General features: G+C 48.8%; 2 protein-coding genes across 2 annotated transcripts; one reads left to right on the forward strand and one right to left on the reverse strand.

Moving 5' to 3' along the window:
* The first annotated feature begins 1651 nt into the window (after positions 1 to 1651).
* LOC124657156 lies at positions 1652 to 5391 on the forward strand. The gene is made up of 4 exons (XM_047195756.1): positions 1652 to 1892; positions 1973 to 2200; positions 2280 to 2461; positions 4728 to 5391. The coding sequence occupies exons 1-4, from the start codon at positions 1661 to 1663 to the stop codon at positions 5301 to 5303; spliced, it is 1218 nt and encodes a 405-aa protein (XP_047051712.1). The 5' UTR covers positions 1652 to 1660; the 3' UTR covers positions 5304 to 5391.
* Positions 5392 to 10799: 5408 nt separating this feature from the next.
* Positions 10800 to 15517, reverse strand: LOC124652107 (MND1-interacting protein 1). The gene is made up of 2 exons (XM_047191132.1): positions 14120 to 15517; positions 10800 to 11636 (listed from the first exon to the last, which is right to left on the reverse strand). The coding sequence occupies exons 1-2, from the start codon at positions 15515 to 15517 to the stop codon at positions 11109 to 11111; spliced, it is 1926 nt and encodes a 641-aa protein (XP_047047088.1). The 3' UTR covers positions 10800 to 11108.
* Between the last annotated feature and the right edge of the window lie 971 nt (positions 15518 to 16488).

The following is a 16488-nucleotide window of genomic DNA, read 5'->3' on the forward strand; positions in this document are numbered from 1 at the left end:
CATTCTCCTGTTCCCCTTGTTATTAGATAAAAAACCATAGCTTAAACCTCATGTGATTGGAATTAAGTCAGTAATTTTGTATGTGACATGAACCACCATCTATCTATCTCAGAGAAATGAATTGTAGCACAGTAAAACAAAGTTGGGTTGAGTAAGCAAGCATTATAGAAAACTTATCCATAGGCTGTTGTTGAATTCATTTTATAATATAAAACGGAGAACAATATATTGCAATAAGAAATACGGGAATAGCTTTTACAATCATATTTGTCCTTGTTATATATTATTGAACGATAACAAGGCTTCTCACCGGAAGACGATTGTGACGAGCTGGTGGCCTATGCGCCCCAGTTAAAAAATATATATATCTTTGATCTTCCTGTGAAATAATCATCAGCAACTCTTGACGCTTGATTTTGACGAAAGATGAATACTTCAATGGTGTGTTGTACTTCTGTTGATGTAGCCTGCACACCTTTGCAATGATTATATGAACAACTACCCTGAAAACTAACTTCTGTTTACAAACTGCCACCCATCAGACAAACTTCTGTAGACAAAAATTATGAGAACAACTACCCTGAAAACTAAGGATTCTTTAAGAGCTGATTTGTCCAGATACTTAATCGATCATATGCAAATTATTTGATCGGCGTTATGCTACAATTAAGCAAAGTGTTCGCACTGATATATATATTACTTACCACTGAAGAATCCTATCTAAACTGAGACGAACTATTTAAAATGTCTGCATCAGGATATAGAATCGGTACAGCCGTACAGAGAGATTACTTCAGAAGGAGTAAACTGCAAGACAGTGGCTCACCGCATCAGGCTCGCCTGGGATGTGGATGTGGCACACGAGCAGATCTTCAGGAGCCGCTTGCTGCTTTGGTCTCGCAGGTGAGGGACAAATGAAGACCTAGCGCCACCATGGATTGGGGTCGAAGACCTAGCGCTGCCGCTACAGATCTTGCTGAGGTCGTAGGTGTGGCACAATCGAAGGGGGAGAGCTCGGAGGAGGATTCACTCGTGGTCAGCGGAACCACCACCTCCATCATCAACTCGCCAAGCACCGCCTCCATCCCGCCAAAATAAGCAAACATCGGCCCCTTCTAGCTGCCAATCACCGCGAGTGAGGGTGGTGTAGCGCGTGCGGAGCATGTCGTCTTTGGTGACGGTTGAAGGCGAAGGTCGGAGAGGGCGAGGCGAGCGCGCACCGTTGCCGTCGTCGTGCCCGGAGAAGTGGGGGTGGCCGACCAGGGACGAAGCGCGGACCATCATCTGGAGTGAGCGGCGGCGGCGGGGTGAAACCCTAGCTCGGATGCTTGGCTCCTCCCTCAGTAACTATTGTTCCGGACGAGCAGGGTTGCGACCTTCAGGACTCCATGCGGTCTTGCGGCCAACGAAGGATTTGGGCCAGGCCCATAGGAGCGATGCGCGACGACGAAGCGACGAAGGGATCATCGTAGTGGCAGAATACGGAACATGTTCGTGCTTTTTAAGTAGTGTAGATGTAGATTCTGATACATCGTCGAACACATCCCCCTTTTGCTTTCTCTCGCCGAGACCACAAGGAAGGAACCCTAGCCGCCGTGCATCGCCACTCCCCTCCTCCCCAACCCACCTCCGCCTCCTCAGAGCAAACCCTCGCGTGGCGATGGCGTCTCCTCCACCAGAAGAGCAGCTCCCGATTGCATCAGGTGGAACTGCTGTGCACGACCTTGCCGCTCACGGCGACGGCTACGCCAGCGATTTCACGGATCCGCCGCCAGACCTAGGCGGCCCCGCGATGAACAATATCGATGAGGACATCGATGAATATGAGGAGGCTGAATATGATGAGGACGACACCCAATGGAGAGGCACGGACAGTGAGACAAATTGCCCAGGTTACTAACTGTTCCTTCTGAAAAAAGTGTCCTTTCTACTAAATAGCTAAAATTGATCAACTGCTGATTTTATCCTTTAGGAAAGAACTACTCCAAGGAAGAAGTAGGTGAAATAGTGGACAAATGGTTTTACAGTTTTACAAGACAGTTTGATGAGTGCTTGAAAGTGCGTAAGGTAATTCTAGCCCGGGGTGATAAGAATGCTCGTCTTCCTACTTATCCTTTGAAAGTGCTACCTGAGGTAACAAATGAATGCATTGACGGGCGCTGCTACCACCGTGAATACATGACCCATGATACTTCCACGAGTAAGGGCCACTTAGTAATCTGCACTTGTGCTATATATTTATTTATTTAGCAACTTACTTTTGTCCTCTATATTTGCAGCTGCATCAATTCTTGGGTATCGCAAGCCAAAATCCATGCTACAGGTGTTCTCTTTGCGTTTGGCAAGCTATGAATCTTATCCCGTTAGTGTTTATGGAATATTTGCTGTTAGAGACGATTTGGAACCGCTGCGGAATCTAATCTTTAACTGTCCAAGAGATGCTGCTGTCACGATTGACAAGGTAATTAAGGCCTGATTTGTTTTCATAATGGTTGATTCCTGAACATTGATGTACGTCCATACCAGCTTTATGTCAATTAGCTTCTTCTTTGCTTGTATCCATTGAAATTGTGCTTTGTAACAGGTTAGATTTTTTTAGGCCTCCATTTTTAAGGATCAACCCATTATAAGATTCATGCTCTAAACATTCTATGATCACATTGACATACCATCAGATTCCAATACTTTATGATTACACAAAAAACATGCAAGACTGGTCATCATAAGCTTCCTTTATTTGTTTTTCACAAGACATAGGCTTGAAAAGGTCCTAAATCTAATCAGATGGTAGGGGGAGATGATCCTGAGGTTCCTACCTAGTGTACGTCTTTTTGCGATAAGAGATAATGTATGTGAATAGTAATTGAGCTTTGGATTAACTCGACTTGTTCAAGTGTCTCAAATACTACTAGAACCCTGTGCTCTGAATTTTCAAATCTTGGCTAAATTAAGTGGGTCAATCTCCATTCATGACCACATGCCCTTAGATTGTAGTATTTCTTCTTTTCAACTTAAAGAATTGCTGTAGAATTTGGGGGCCCTTGGGAACCTACGCATAATATTCAAACTGGGGTGTGCTTACAATTGGACTTAGGCATCATCCAACAGACTACTCTTTTTTGTAAGCACCTCGTCAGCCAGGTTCATGGGTTCATGTAGCACAACATCGCAAGCCACACCTCTTTTCTGCTTCACTTTTCTGCATCCACATGCCTCAAACAAACACTGTCAGCCACATGCTGAAATGTATAAATCTTCTCGACAAGTGTGGATGCCCATGCCCAGTACCACTTGTCCTCCCTCTCAGCTCCACTCCATCCTCTCTCTCCCTATGCTCCTTGTGGCAAACCAAGATCAGCAGCCACATCAACCTCAGCTCTTTGCAACAACTGCATGTAGATGATGGGAAATGCTATGGTTAGGGTTAGTAAGAGCTAACTCGAATTGGATTTGGGTAGTCCATGGACTTTGGACCTAAAATTCGATTAATCTTATTGGACTGGACTCTATTGGACTTGGACTGATATAGGACACACGATCCAGCAAGGCTGAGCACACTTTGGACCTAAAAATTGGATAGCCCAATATCCATTGGACTCGAGCCCTCACACGCTTGCTTTCGCGTAGCTTTGGGCAGCCGCAACTGTGTCGCACAGCATTGACCGCTGGCTCCACATCTGGCGCAGCTGCTGCACGCGCCCGCCCATAGCTACTCCTAGTCCCGCACGCAAGGCTGGCGTTTACACTACTATTAGCACATGCACGTACTGATCCATACTTAATGGCTAAGCAAAGTAATTAAAACAATAGCTACTAGCATACATGAGTTGTTGCACCACGCAAGAATTACACCTAGCTGCATACTTGCATGGACAGGCAAAAAGTTACTGCTTGATGATTCCCGCACATGTGTGCCGTCAAGGTCCATTTGGACCTTGGACTATCCAGTATTTAAGCTACTTGGACTGGATGGATTTGGATACAGTGAAATTTAACTTGGACTGGATATGGATGATTATGTTGGAGTGGACATTAGTTGGACATCTCACAATTTGGATTTGGACTTCGATCCAGTTCCAGGCTCCAAGAGCCTGTCTCTGAAACCATGTACAATATGGGGAAATTTTCTGGATGGATCGATCCCTTAACCCCCACACCTACATTGGCCGCCAGCAGATCGCTATAAACTTCCCATTAGGACTCCGCGAGACTCGTATTCAACGCCCGTAAACTATGCAACACTTAACTGCATGCTGCAGTTCCTTTGCACTAAGGAGGTACGTTGCATTTGTGACTAGTTCCTAACAATAAGACTGGCATACACATGATCATTTGGTTACAATGTGCAAGCAACTAACCTACTTAATTTGACCTAAATGTGCAAAAATAGGACAGCAGTGATCTGAATATAAAAACTAGGATATCGTTCAACAGTGTCTAGTGGCTGAGAATGTAATTTACTCAAAGGTGAATGTTTGGTCATAAATGTTGAAGTGGGTGGCTAGATAAATGAGAGTGCCAAACAGAGAAAGTGTCATCAATGTCACAAGCACATGCTTTCACTTGAAAATAAATGTTCCTTTTGTATTCTGAAATAAAGGAGTATCACTCTATATTTGATTTAATCATGAGCTGGCATATTGTAAGTGCTTATTGTGTCAACAAATACTAATGTACCTGCAAATGGATTTTACTTTGGTCAGTACTGACGAGTTGTTAACTTGTAGGATTTCTTCACATTACCTCTTTGTAGCCCTTCTCGAGGGATGCATGTACTGGATCATGCATTACTGGAAGTTGATCTTTGGGTAAAGAAGGACGGAGATGGATCAGCTGACAAAAAGTTGCTCTCTGCATACGTCGAGATTTATGTCCAGGCACGGTTTGATCTAATGCGAACAGGACAGATTTCTAGTGACAGCTGCAGCCTGGAGATAGATTACATGTTCCTTTCCTCGAGTGTTGAGGCTGTAATACAAGTCTACTCAAAGGTTGACCATCCTCATCATTTGAGATTCACGGCTTTCAGCAGTGGCTTTGATCATGAGATTGTGCTGTTTGGTGACAAATGTGTTGGGAATGGTAACATAAACCAGCATGTGGTTGTGGTGAAGCAGAAGGGAAAACTGGAAATTTGCTTGAAGCTGGAGAAACATGTGTTTCAGTGGACTTTTCAGGATGGGGTGGCTGGAACCATTAGTTCTCCGGATAACTCGGTCTTTGAGTATGGCCAGTTTTTTGTGAGGGTGTTATTTGCTCCAAAGAACACACAGGCTAGGCCAAAGAGGCCTTCGTTTGCCTGAAGCTTAAAGGAGAACATGTGCAGAAGTCTCTAATTTAGTAAGCGCTAACGTTAAGGTTTAATTTCCCGTAAGATCTCGGTTTAAAACATGATATGTGTGAGGTCGGACATGTCTGCTGTCCTTTATTTTTATCAAACTTGTGTTGCTGAAAGTTGAAACTGCCTTGAAAATGTTAATGTACTGTACTTGCTTGACTCTCAGCGTCTTGCGGATATTGATTTTATTTTAAGCTGCAGTTGTCTTCAGTGAGATCTGATCATACAGAAGTTGAATTAAAATGAACTTCGATGTAAAGAATCCTAAAGAGGACTAAGAGCATCTCCAGTCGCGTCCCCCAAACCGCGCCGGATTGAGCGTTTGGGGGACGTGTTTCGTTCGTGCCGCGTTTGGGGGACGTCGCTCCCCAGTCGCGTCCCCCAAACAAAATTTCGCAAATTTTAAACTTAACTAGATTCGATTAGATTCGTCCAAATTTACATAGATTCGAACGAAATTTGACTAACTTTAAAACTAAACCTAATCTAGAACCGCTTGCGGCGGCCGGAGGCGTCGTAGTACTGCTGGAAGTTGTACATCTCGTCGGTGACGACCTCCTGCTTGCCGCGCTCGTCCACGGGCTCGTCCTTCACCAAGCCGCTTGGTCCTGCCTCGCCGTCGTCGGTGAGGTCCACCAGCGGCTTGCCGGAGTCGAGGATGGACATGGCGATCGCCGCGTCCAGGTCGCCCCTCCAGGCGTCCTTGTCGTCCATGGACGCCATGAACGCCGCCCGCAGCCCTGGGCAGTCCTCGGGGTCGTCGCTGCCGGCGATGAGCCGCCGCTGCCGCTCGTACTCCGCCGGCCGGCGCCGCCGCGACGCTTCCTCCGGCTCCTCCTTCACCTCCGGCTTCGGGATGAGGAGGGCGCCGCCGCGCCTCCCTTGCTGCCGCCGCTGCCGCCGCCGCCACGCCTTGTGTTGACGGGCGTCGCCGGCTCCTCCTTGACCTCCCGTTTGGGGACGGTGTAGGGCGCCGACCGGTACGACGAGGACGGCGTCGATCGCGCCGGTCCCGAGGAAGAAGAGTGCGAGGAGGACGAGTACGTCGTCCTCCTCGGCTGCCATTGAGGAGACGGCGGCGGCGACGACGGCATCTCCGGCCGCGGAGCGCCGTTGCGGATGCCGCGGATGACGTTCTCGAGGGTGCGCCCGGAACGCCCCGAGCACGGGCGCGGCCGTCCTTGTTCCAGCTGTTGGGGCCGCCGACGAGCCCGTCGGTGCTCTGTGCATCTCGACGTCGTACTTGGCCTTGAAGTACGTCGTCCACCGAGCGTCGTTGTTCTCGACCGCCCACGTCGGATCCCTCCGCTCCTCCGCGGTGAGTTGAGCCCGCCGGGCCATGACGGCGTCCCACCATTGGTCCGTGCGCGGCTCGGCGGCGGCGGAACGCCAATGCCGTTCACGGCCATCCTCCGGCCGCCGCCGCTTGGCGGCCGCATGTCCGGCGGGACCGGATACCGGCGCGGTACAGCGCCCACGCCTCCGCCACGGTGAGGCTGCCGCGTCCGAAGCCGTTCGCCGCGGCGATCTTGCGGGAGGACGACATTTTTTTGAGCGGCGAGGAGAGGATCTGGGAGGGGGAGGCGGCGACGAGAAGGATGAGCGGCGCTAACCGCGGGCGCCTTAAAACAGCGGCGGCAGCGGGTGGTTGCACGCAATAACTCCGGCGCGGACGGCCACGCGGCCATGCACGACGAGACGCGTCCCTGCGTCGCCCGGGAAAACAGGGACGCCATTAACGTCGCTTGACCAAAGGTAGGCGACGGGGTTTTAGCCTTCCGTGCCGCCGACGCGTCGGGCCCGCGTCGGTTGGTCTCGCTTTTCGTTGTGTCCGGCGTCCCCGGAGCGTCCCCTGTGGGACGGGGACGGGCTCGGGGCGCCGTACACCGTATCGGGCCGCGCCGGACAAAAAAGGGCTTTGGGAGACGCGGCTGGAACGCTTTTTTTGTCCGGCGCGCCCCAAATCGCTTTGGAGGACGGTTTGGGGGACGCGACTGGAGATGCTCTAAGCTCCCAGGTTCCCAGCGCTTGTGGTGCATTTGGGTGTTGCTATCAGCTGGCCATATGGTTTATTCCTGGATTCCAGATACAAAGTCCCTATTCCCACGAGGACCAAACCTTTCATGCCGTTGAGTTGAATCAATCATCTATGGTTCAGCGCGACGTGGGCTATGGTTTCATGCCCGATCCAATCAAGTTCCGATGCGTTGATCCAACCCAGAAGCCAGAAGTAAAGATGGGAGGCGAGGGAAGGTCCGGGGAGTGGCGCTCTGTTTGTCGGAGGAGGGGGAACTAATCTACCGTGAAGGCGAAGGTGAAGGAGAGGCTAAGGTTTCAGGAGGCGGCCATGAGCGGAATAAAGTAGGACCGGTACTATTGATTGATTTTTAATACAGATCTTTCTGGCAAGAAAAATCTTTTTTCCTTGGGTTAAAGAAAAACTCTGAGATTTGAAGAGGCAAGCGATCAGCCAAAGAGAATATCAATAGCAGGGAGAAATGCATCTACTGTTTCATGGGCCACAAGCAATACAGTACTCATATTTGGCCCAACAGCTACTCGCTTGCAAGAAACATGTCGAACCCTAACCCATAATGTTTTCTCATTCCCCAATTCCTCCCCCACCTATACCTGGCCATGGGCAGCCCAGCCCGGCCCGAAATTTCCGGGCCAAGCCCGACCCGACCATGCCTGTGGGTCGGGCCTGGGCCAGATTTCTTGGCCCGATGGTCAGCATGGGCCGGGCCTGGGCCATCATTTGGGCGATTTAAGGAAGCGGCCCGGCCCGAGGCCAGATGGGCTTTCCTTATGATGGGCCGGGCTTGGGCCAAGATTTCCGGCCCGACAATCGGGCTGGGCCGGGCCTGGGCCGAGAATTTCCGCGTCGGGCCTTGGTCGGCCCGGCCCGAGAAATGCTCAGGTATACCCACCCCACACCCCCACCACCACCAGCATACCGGCGGCGGCCATGGAACCGCAACAAATCATCGATCACACCGTGAGCTATATGCTGGCCTTCATTGAGAGCGACCGGACACCGGCCATAGGCACCAGCATGCTTTCCAGCTACATTCACGACTACATTCCTCATGCGCCGGTCACTCCGGTCGCTACTCTATCGCTTTCCGGCGCGCCGTGGGTCTTTGACGGCGTAGACCGCATCAGCCGCCTCCCAGATGATCTCCTTCACAACATCATCGCACGCCTCCCCATCAAGGAGGCTGCACGCACCGCCACCATCGGCTCGCTTTGGCGCCCGCTCTGGCTCTCTGTACCGCTCACCCTCGTCGACAGCCACTTGCTTCCGGACTGCGGCGCCCACTCTCCCCGCGCCGTTACTGATGCAGTGTCCAATATTTTTGCGGCACACCCAGGGCCCTTCCGCTGCGTCCACCTCACCTGCACCAGTATGGAAGAGCACCAGGGCGAGATGACCCGCTGGCTCGACGCCCTCGCCGGTCGCCGCCAAGGGTGTGGAAGAACTCATCTTTGTGAATCGCCCACAGCCAATGGACTTGCGCCTCCCCAGCACGCTTTTCAGGTGCGCCTCTCTCACCCGCCTCTACCTCGGAGTCTGGAGGCTCCCAGACACTGCCGCCGCCGTATCACGGCACGTCACCCTTCCCAACTTACGGGAACTCGGCCTCTGCTTCAGTGTCATGGAGGACAGGGATCTCGCCTTCCTACTTGAAAAAACCCTAGAGTGCGCCTCCGCCTCGTCAGCCATAGCCTGCGGCGCATTCAGTTGGTTTTTACCTACTTGGAGGACATCAACGTCGTGGATGCCCCTCTGCTGGAGAAGATTCTTCATTGGTCGACTTCTGGTGGATATCGACCCAACCTGAGGAGGGGTATGACATGCCGATCCACGATCAGTATTGGCCATGCACCCAACCTTCGTACAATCGGATACCTTGAGCCAGGAGATAATAAGATTGAAGTTAGCAACACAGCCATCGTGGTACATGTGTATCTTTTTTTTTTGCGAAAACATGTGAACTTTATATGCCATAAACTAATAATGTCAATTAACTTCTATTTGGGTGCATTGCAGGCTGGGACCAAGGAGAGAATTGTCCCCAGTGTCCAGATCTTGGCCATAGAGCTGCAATTTGGATCGCTCGGTGCTCTATAAGGCTGCTCATAGTGGATAGTAACTTAGACTAGTAACATATGTCATGTTACTAATCTAAGTTACTACCTTCATAGTGGGTAGTAACTTAGATGTGGTGTCATGCAATGTGTTATTAATTACTACCTCCGATTCAAGGAATAAGGCGCCCTCGTTTTACGTGCTTTTCGTTTAACTAAGAATTATTTCAAATATATAAAGATTGTTTGTATGAAATTAACATCATTAGAAAGTGTTTTTCAATACGAATCCAACGATACTAATTACATATAATATAACCAAGATTTAGTTACTCAATTTTTATGGTCAAAGTTCGCCTTGGAATACGTGTGTGCCTTATTCCTTGGGACGGAGGTAGTATGTTGTAGACTCATATTGCCTTGATATGTGTGATGTTATGGTAACATAGCTAGTTACCACCTCACTCTCTTTCTTCATTTATTAGTATGCCATGTCACCAAAATGCCTTGAGATGTGTGATGTTACTACCTATGTTACTCCCACTATGAGCAGTCTAAAGAAGGTGCCTGCCTACCTCAGAAGTTTTCCAAATCTCGAGACGCTCCATGTCCAGGTAAAATTTGTTTTTTCTTAGAAAAAAGGTAAATTTGGTTTAACTTAACTCAACTTGCAGACTTGCTGGATTGAGCACTTACATACTTAACATGGAAAAAAACTTATGATAAGATTAACTGCTGCTGCATGATGTACCCTCATTTATATATTTGTGTGCCGATTTCATTTGCAATCCCGCACAGCTAAAGAGCCCACTCGCAAGGTCAATCTCAAGTTCTTGCAGGAGGGTGGTCCCATTAAATGTGTCATGCAGACGATGAAGAAGGTGTTTTTCTATGAGTTCCAAGGGTCGAAAAGCGAGGTTGCTTTCCTCAAGTTCATCGCTGAGAGAGCTCAGGTCCTGGAGAAGATGGTGGTTGTGGTCGCCAGGAAATGTTTCTCTTCGGGTGATGATCTGAATGCCAAACTGAAGCCTCTGACCAGTGCAAAATGGAGCAGACACGATTGTGAGCTTCATCTTTTCAAGAGCCCACTCAGTGGAGGGGGAGCTCCATCTTTCTGCCACCAACTAGCATCTGCATTTGATCCTTTTGATCTGATCTACTATCAAGAATCTTTGTAGTAGCACCTACAGTTTTGTCAGGCTTCCGCCTGTGCTGTGTTGGAACGCAGCAAGTACCGAGAAAATATCCTCGTCGGTAAAATTTGTTTTCCAGAAACAGCCTGCGCATTATCTTCACAGAATTTCCCACGCCACAGGAGACTGGACCAACAAGAATACCAAGCAGGAAAACTACAGATCACACACATCGGTTGTCCATAAAAAAGTTCAATTTTGACTCATATATCCCGAAGGGTTCCTCTGTTCCTGTTCGACCAAAAAAGGTTTGAATATACCCATATACCCAGACACGGCTGCAGCATTCAGCAGAACCATATATCCATGAGCAGCTGAACCAACCAGGGTAAAACTTATGAGACGGACCGACGACCTATAACACTTTCTTCACAGTATAACGGAGGTAAAAAAAACGGCAAGCAAAGGCGACCACAAGTTTCAGCGTTCTTTGCCCCAAGAGAAACCAAGCCACAGCAGCAGCATCACCACCACCACCCGGTGCCTCAGCTGGAGCTGGCACCGAAAACCCTGATCCTCTCCTCGATCTTGGCGTTGCAGGTGGGGCAGCGAACCAAGCCTTTCTCCTCATGCTGCTTGTTGCAGCCGACGCACAAGACCTGGTGAGCGCACTGCAGCAGGATCACGCAGGCCTCCTCCTTCTTGCAGATCACGCAGTCCCTGCGACGGCCTGGCTTCTGGACAGGCGGCTCCTGCAGCCTGTTGGATGCAGGTGGTGGTTGCCGCTGGTTGGCCTGCTTAGGTGCCCGCCCTGTGTTTCGATCAGCCATAGCAGGAGAGCGGGTTGATGGAACCATCGACCCGTTTGCACCCAATGACTTCTGCAGACGGGATAATTCATCCTGAAGCCTCCGGAGGTCATCTTTGTAGCACTGGGACTCCACTTCTGTCTTCCGGCGAATTTCTTCTAGGCGGCGATCAGCATCAGCTTTGGCAGATTCCCGCTTCCCACGTTCCTGCTCCGCAAGTGCCAAATTGTCTTCTGTGGCCTTTGCGTCTTCTCGAATTTTAACCTGCAAGCCAGACACATGTTACAAATAAATCTGTCAGACAATGGAGCAACCACAGTACACCCATATTGAAGTGTTAAATCAACACTACATAGCTTGTTACCCCAAACATGCATACATGCAGAGTGTTAAATACAACCAATGCTAGCAATACGAAAAATAGAACGACAGAATGAAGTCTGCATTTAAGCATGCGTAAAATAGACAGGAAATGTAGAAACAACCAACAAACACGCAAAAGATTAAGTGATGCGATGTTTCACAGCAAAGAAAAGAACTGACGGTAAAAAGCTATGATATCACAATCCCATAACTACTTACATAGTAATAATTAGTTGTGCTTTTACCATGCAACATATTATTCTACACTTGTATCTTAAATACTAACACGTTCAAACAGAACATGCATAGCAATAATATCCTTCAAGTTATGTAGGCCTAGCACAACATGGAAATTTGATGCACCAAGAGAAGAAACCATTAGTGGAGACTCTCAAAAATCAAGTTATAGTACAAAAGTATTTGTGCAGATAACGGATTAAGCAATTATATTATAAACCAGAAACAAGAATAACATGTTTGAAATCCCCAACATGGATTTCTGAGATAAGTAAACTAGTTCAATTCCAATAATAATCTGCATATATAATAAACTCTGATGGAAAATAGAGGGCAAAGGTTTGCAGTAACAGGTCAAATTAACATGAAGGGAAGAAGCATGAAATGTGGAGTAAAATAAAATAGAACTACAACTATCAAAGAGCCCTCTACTTTCCTAGTGAAAAGGTTAAACCTGCGCATACTGGGACGCAAAAGTAGAAGTTAGGATCACTATCCACATTACAGCCTTGCTGAAAGTGTCATTATATTAAACTGTGTACCTCTTTGAAAAAACTTAAATGAGTCTATTTTTAACTTTCAGTTATAAGCCAACTTATAATTGAACAACTGGCGGAGTCAATATTCAAATTTTGAGGTCCATTAGCAGCTAAATAGCATTAACTATGTTCTAGCTGTGGTATCTTCTGATCCGTATCGCAATAAATATAAAATAACAGATGGAAAAGGCATATTAGCACCCGAGTCTATAAGATAGAAAGAAACAACAATTTAATAGTTGACAAAATAAGGCACAAAACAATTTTGAGTTAAAACTGCCCAAAACAACTTATATTGGCTTAACAAATGCTACGCCCCAGAGCAGAGCCAAAATTTGATAAAGCGTGTGGAAAATCGTAACAAAACACATTTTAGGTACTCCCTTGTCCATGTAATAAATATAACGAAAAGCTACCATGCACTTCTATGTTATATTATTTTTGAACTATCAAATGCCTCTATACTAATTTGGTGAAGAAACTGAGGGAGGCAGTCCAATATGATTCACATGGTTACCGGGGAGGCTGGGACACAGTATTACTAGGCTAAAGAAGAAGACCAAAATACACACCACAAGCAAGAAACTTTTGTGGCAGCATGGTAAGCTTATCCTGCGCGTTGTTCACGAATCAAGACTATGGATGTCACTACACTATTTTCAGTATGATCATTTTTATCAAATAATGTATATTATTCTGACTAATAAGACAAATCAGTAGTAAAAAATGTAATAATTCTGGACCTAGCAGCATAGCAAAAGAAAGGACGCCGATCACGCGCGAATGTGCGAAAAACGTTACCACGGCACGACAGGATCCAGACCATGCATGCAGGTGGCGCGAATGTGCGAAAAAACGTTACCACGTCATGACAGGATCCAGACCGTGCATGCAGGTATCAATAGAGGCTGTTTTCCCGTGAAAAAAATAAAGTTGGCAGGGGCCACAGGATTTAAAACCTGGCAACCTATTACTTGTGTTGCGCAGAACGACTCCCGCGGAAACATTTTTCCGTCATAAATTCCAAAAAAGAAGTAGCAGTTACTGAGCAATAGCTCACAGTTATGGATGGATGCTGATGCTGCCAGCTGGATGATATCAAATTTTAATACACGGATGTATGATACCTACACCAATGCAGATCAATAGGTCGCAGGGAAGTGCAGTAACTACCAGTTAGCGTCAATAAAGCGTACATAATCAGTGACTGTTTGTTCACTACAAAGTCCAATCATCCTGTTTTAATCATGGAACAGATTATCTAAGCCGCTTCCAGTGTAAACAGCAATGGGAAGACAAACAATATGCACGCCTAAATACTCGACTTCTTAACAAATGTGGTTTTAATCACTAGTTGTATTTTATATAAGAGGACTCAATAGGTTGTCAGGATTATTACTACTTTATTAAACTGTATGCTGCCTAGATGACCAGCTAAGCACGATACGTAAAGGTTATTTCTCTACTGCAACTGGAAATTATCTAAACGCTGCAATCTCTCGTAGTAGGAAAGTTGTCGCCTTTGAGTACCTGCTAGCAAATAACAAGATAGATGCACATACAGCACTAAAGCAACAATCATGATGTACTTTGCAAATTCATTCATACCTCCATATTTTTTATAGACTTGTTGACCCCAGCAAGCTCCTTGTCTGCCTGCGCGATCTTTGCCTTGCATTCAGTGATCTCCTCATGCAGCTTGGCCTTTTGGCGCTCCCACTGGTCAAGCTTTTTGTTATCTTTCTTCTCTTTCCTCAGCAGCACCTGGCATTGCCGTTCAGTCTCGGATGCACTCAGCTTGGCAGCTTCCATCTCAGCGCGTATTTCTGCATTTTCCATTTCCAGCTTCTGCACGCTCGCATTACTGCGGTCAAGCAACCCACTCTTCTTCTTCAGCTCATTCTCCAGATGGGCGAGACGCTTCGACGTCTCATTCTCTGTCGCCTGCTTGTCATTATTGCGCCGCTGGCTATCCTCACGCTCCATGCGCAGCACACGCAGCTCAGTGAGATCATTGCCTAGCTTGCGAGCAGCCTGTACCGCCTTCTGCTGGGCCCACTCCTTGCGCTCCTTGAGCAGCTCCTCCATCTCCCGCGTCTGCTTAATGAGGTCGCGCACCATCTCATTCTTGGGATCAGGCTTCTCGGCAGGAGGATCCTTCTTGTCAATGTCCAGCGACTCGAGCTCCGCCGCGACAGACTCGATGAGGTCTTCAGTGGACACCTTCATCGCAAAAGACTGCTTGGGCTGCCCATCCGGGACAGCAATGCTGGACCGTGACCAAGTGGTCTTGACGCAGGAGGACACGCCAGCCACGCTGTCGGAATTCGCCCGCATCGCGAGCCGCATGAAGGTTTCAGGGTCAAACATGTGGTTCTGTGGTTCCGCGGTGGCCGCGGTCGCATGGTACTGGCAGTGGCCGCTCTGCCCTGGGGCAGTTGCGGCGGGCAGAAGCCCATCTGTGGGGGACTTGTCGGTGAAGGCAGCCCCCATGTTGATGGCCTGCTCGAGGCGGAGGTCGTTGGAGAGGAGGCACCACATGGCCTCGACGCGGGAGAGGGTGGGGCGGCTGCTCTGGAGGAGGCAGACGAGCCCCGCGAGGGAGTATTCCTCGAGGCGGCGGAGATCGGCGAAGCCGCCGGACCCGCCGGCGAGTTCCGGATCCGAGAGGAAGGCGCTGGCGTTGGCGATGATGTTGGCGACGGGGTCGTCGAGCTTCCCGTAGCAGTGGCCCGCGCGGAGGACGGCGCGGAGCGCGGTGTCCTCGTCGTAGCCCAGGTCGGCGAGGCCGGCGAGCGCCGCCGCGTACGACTCCTCCAGCCTCTTGTGGAGGCGGTTCTCCAGCTCTAGCTCCGTGGAGCGGCCCCATGGGGAGACGTCGTCGGAGGCCGGCGCGGACGGATCGGACTCGGTGGTGGGGTTGAGGGCGAGGACGGCGGCCGGCGTGCGGACGGGGCGGCCCTTGCGCGCGGCGCGGGACCCCCGCTCGCGGGGCTGGCCGGCCATGGGAGGGGATACGGCGGGCGGGCGGCGGGGTTTAGGGCGGCGGCGATCGGCGATGGGATCGGAGTTAGGGTGGGGTTTGCCGGGAGGGCGGCGCAGATAGCCGGATACCACGTCGATGGGTGTGCGTGAATGGTGACCGGGTGTGGGTGGAGTGGTAACGGAAGGAGAAGCTAATGGGGATCGCTTGCTTCTGGGCTTGATGGGGCCCTGGGCTGTGGGTTCTAGGGCTTCCTAGGAGAGGCCTCGTACACTTCACCAAAGCTTGCATGGTTTCTTGGTATCTACTTTTCACCTTTTTTCGTCATGGTTGTCGTCGACTATTTAGATCCACCTTCCACAATGTGGTTACCTTCGCTCACGAAACCTAACTCGATCTCATATATGCATCTTAGTTTAGCATCATCTCATCATCCTTCTTGGTAGATGTTAATAGCTATCATCGACATGGTGGTTCTGTTGCCCAAATATCTTTTGTCAAGTGTTTGTATCCACCTTCTATCTCATTTTTATTGTTGTCGTTGCTCTTTAAACCTAAACTTGCCATACTTCGTCTATCTCACCAACCCTATTTTGGTCTTACTCGCCACTTGGATTCAACGGTGGGGAACGAGCCAACGAGTCGTCTTCCTCTATATCACCCTTCACAACGGATCTCACTCACCGATTTTGCACGCCACCGGTCAACCGATTCATTGGAAAATATGTGCATCCCACCGGGACCCATAGTTGACCTTGCTTGCCGCTAAAGAAAATAAGGTGGGGGAGTAAACTCCGGAGTCGAAGAGTTTTATTTCATTCTTTATAGTTTTAGAAGTATGTGTGTGATTACCGAAGGAAATACTTGCCTTAATTAATAATAACCAAAAAGATCTACTCTAGTTTTCAAAAGGATTTTCTACTCACTCCTTTTAGTTTTAGTTACTAGGAATACAAAGCAAGGTATTATCTTTGAAGTATTCTAGTTGGATAAG

This window comes from Lolium rigidum, chromosome 5, assembly GCF_022539505.1.
Source record: "Lolium rigidum isolate FL_2022 chromosome 5, APGP_CSIRO_Lrig_0.1, whole genome shotgun sequence".
NCBI classification, from domain to species: Eukaryota; Viridiplantae; Streptophyta; class Magnoliopsida; order Poales; family Poaceae; genus Lolium; species Lolium rigidum.

What these genes read in the sequence shown, in the direction of transcription:
- LOC124652107 (XM_047191132.1), bottom strand. Translation starts at nt 15,517, where the DNA reads ATGGCCGGCCAGCCCCGCGAGCGGGGGTCCCGCGCCGCGCGCAAGGGC. An exon ending in AGTCTATAAAAAATATGGAG is followed by an intron (nt 11,637 to 14,119) that starts GTATGAATGAAT and finishes TCTGGCTTGCAG; the next exon opens with GTTAAAATTCGAGAAGACGC.
- LOC124657156 (XM_047195756.1), top strand. Translation starts at nt 1,661, where the DNA reads ATGGCGTCTCCTCCACCAGAAGAGCAGCTCCCGATTGCATCAGGTGGA. An exon ending in CAGTGAGACAAATTGCCCAG is followed by an intron (nt 1,893 to 1,972) that starts GTTACTAACTGT and finishes TTTATCCTTTAG; the next exon opens with GAAAGAACTACTCCAAGGAA. An exon ending in GACCCATGATACTTCCACGA is followed by an intron (nt 2,201 to 2,279) that starts GTAAGGGCCACT and finishes CTATATTTGCAG; the next exon opens with CTGCATCAATTCTTGGGTAT.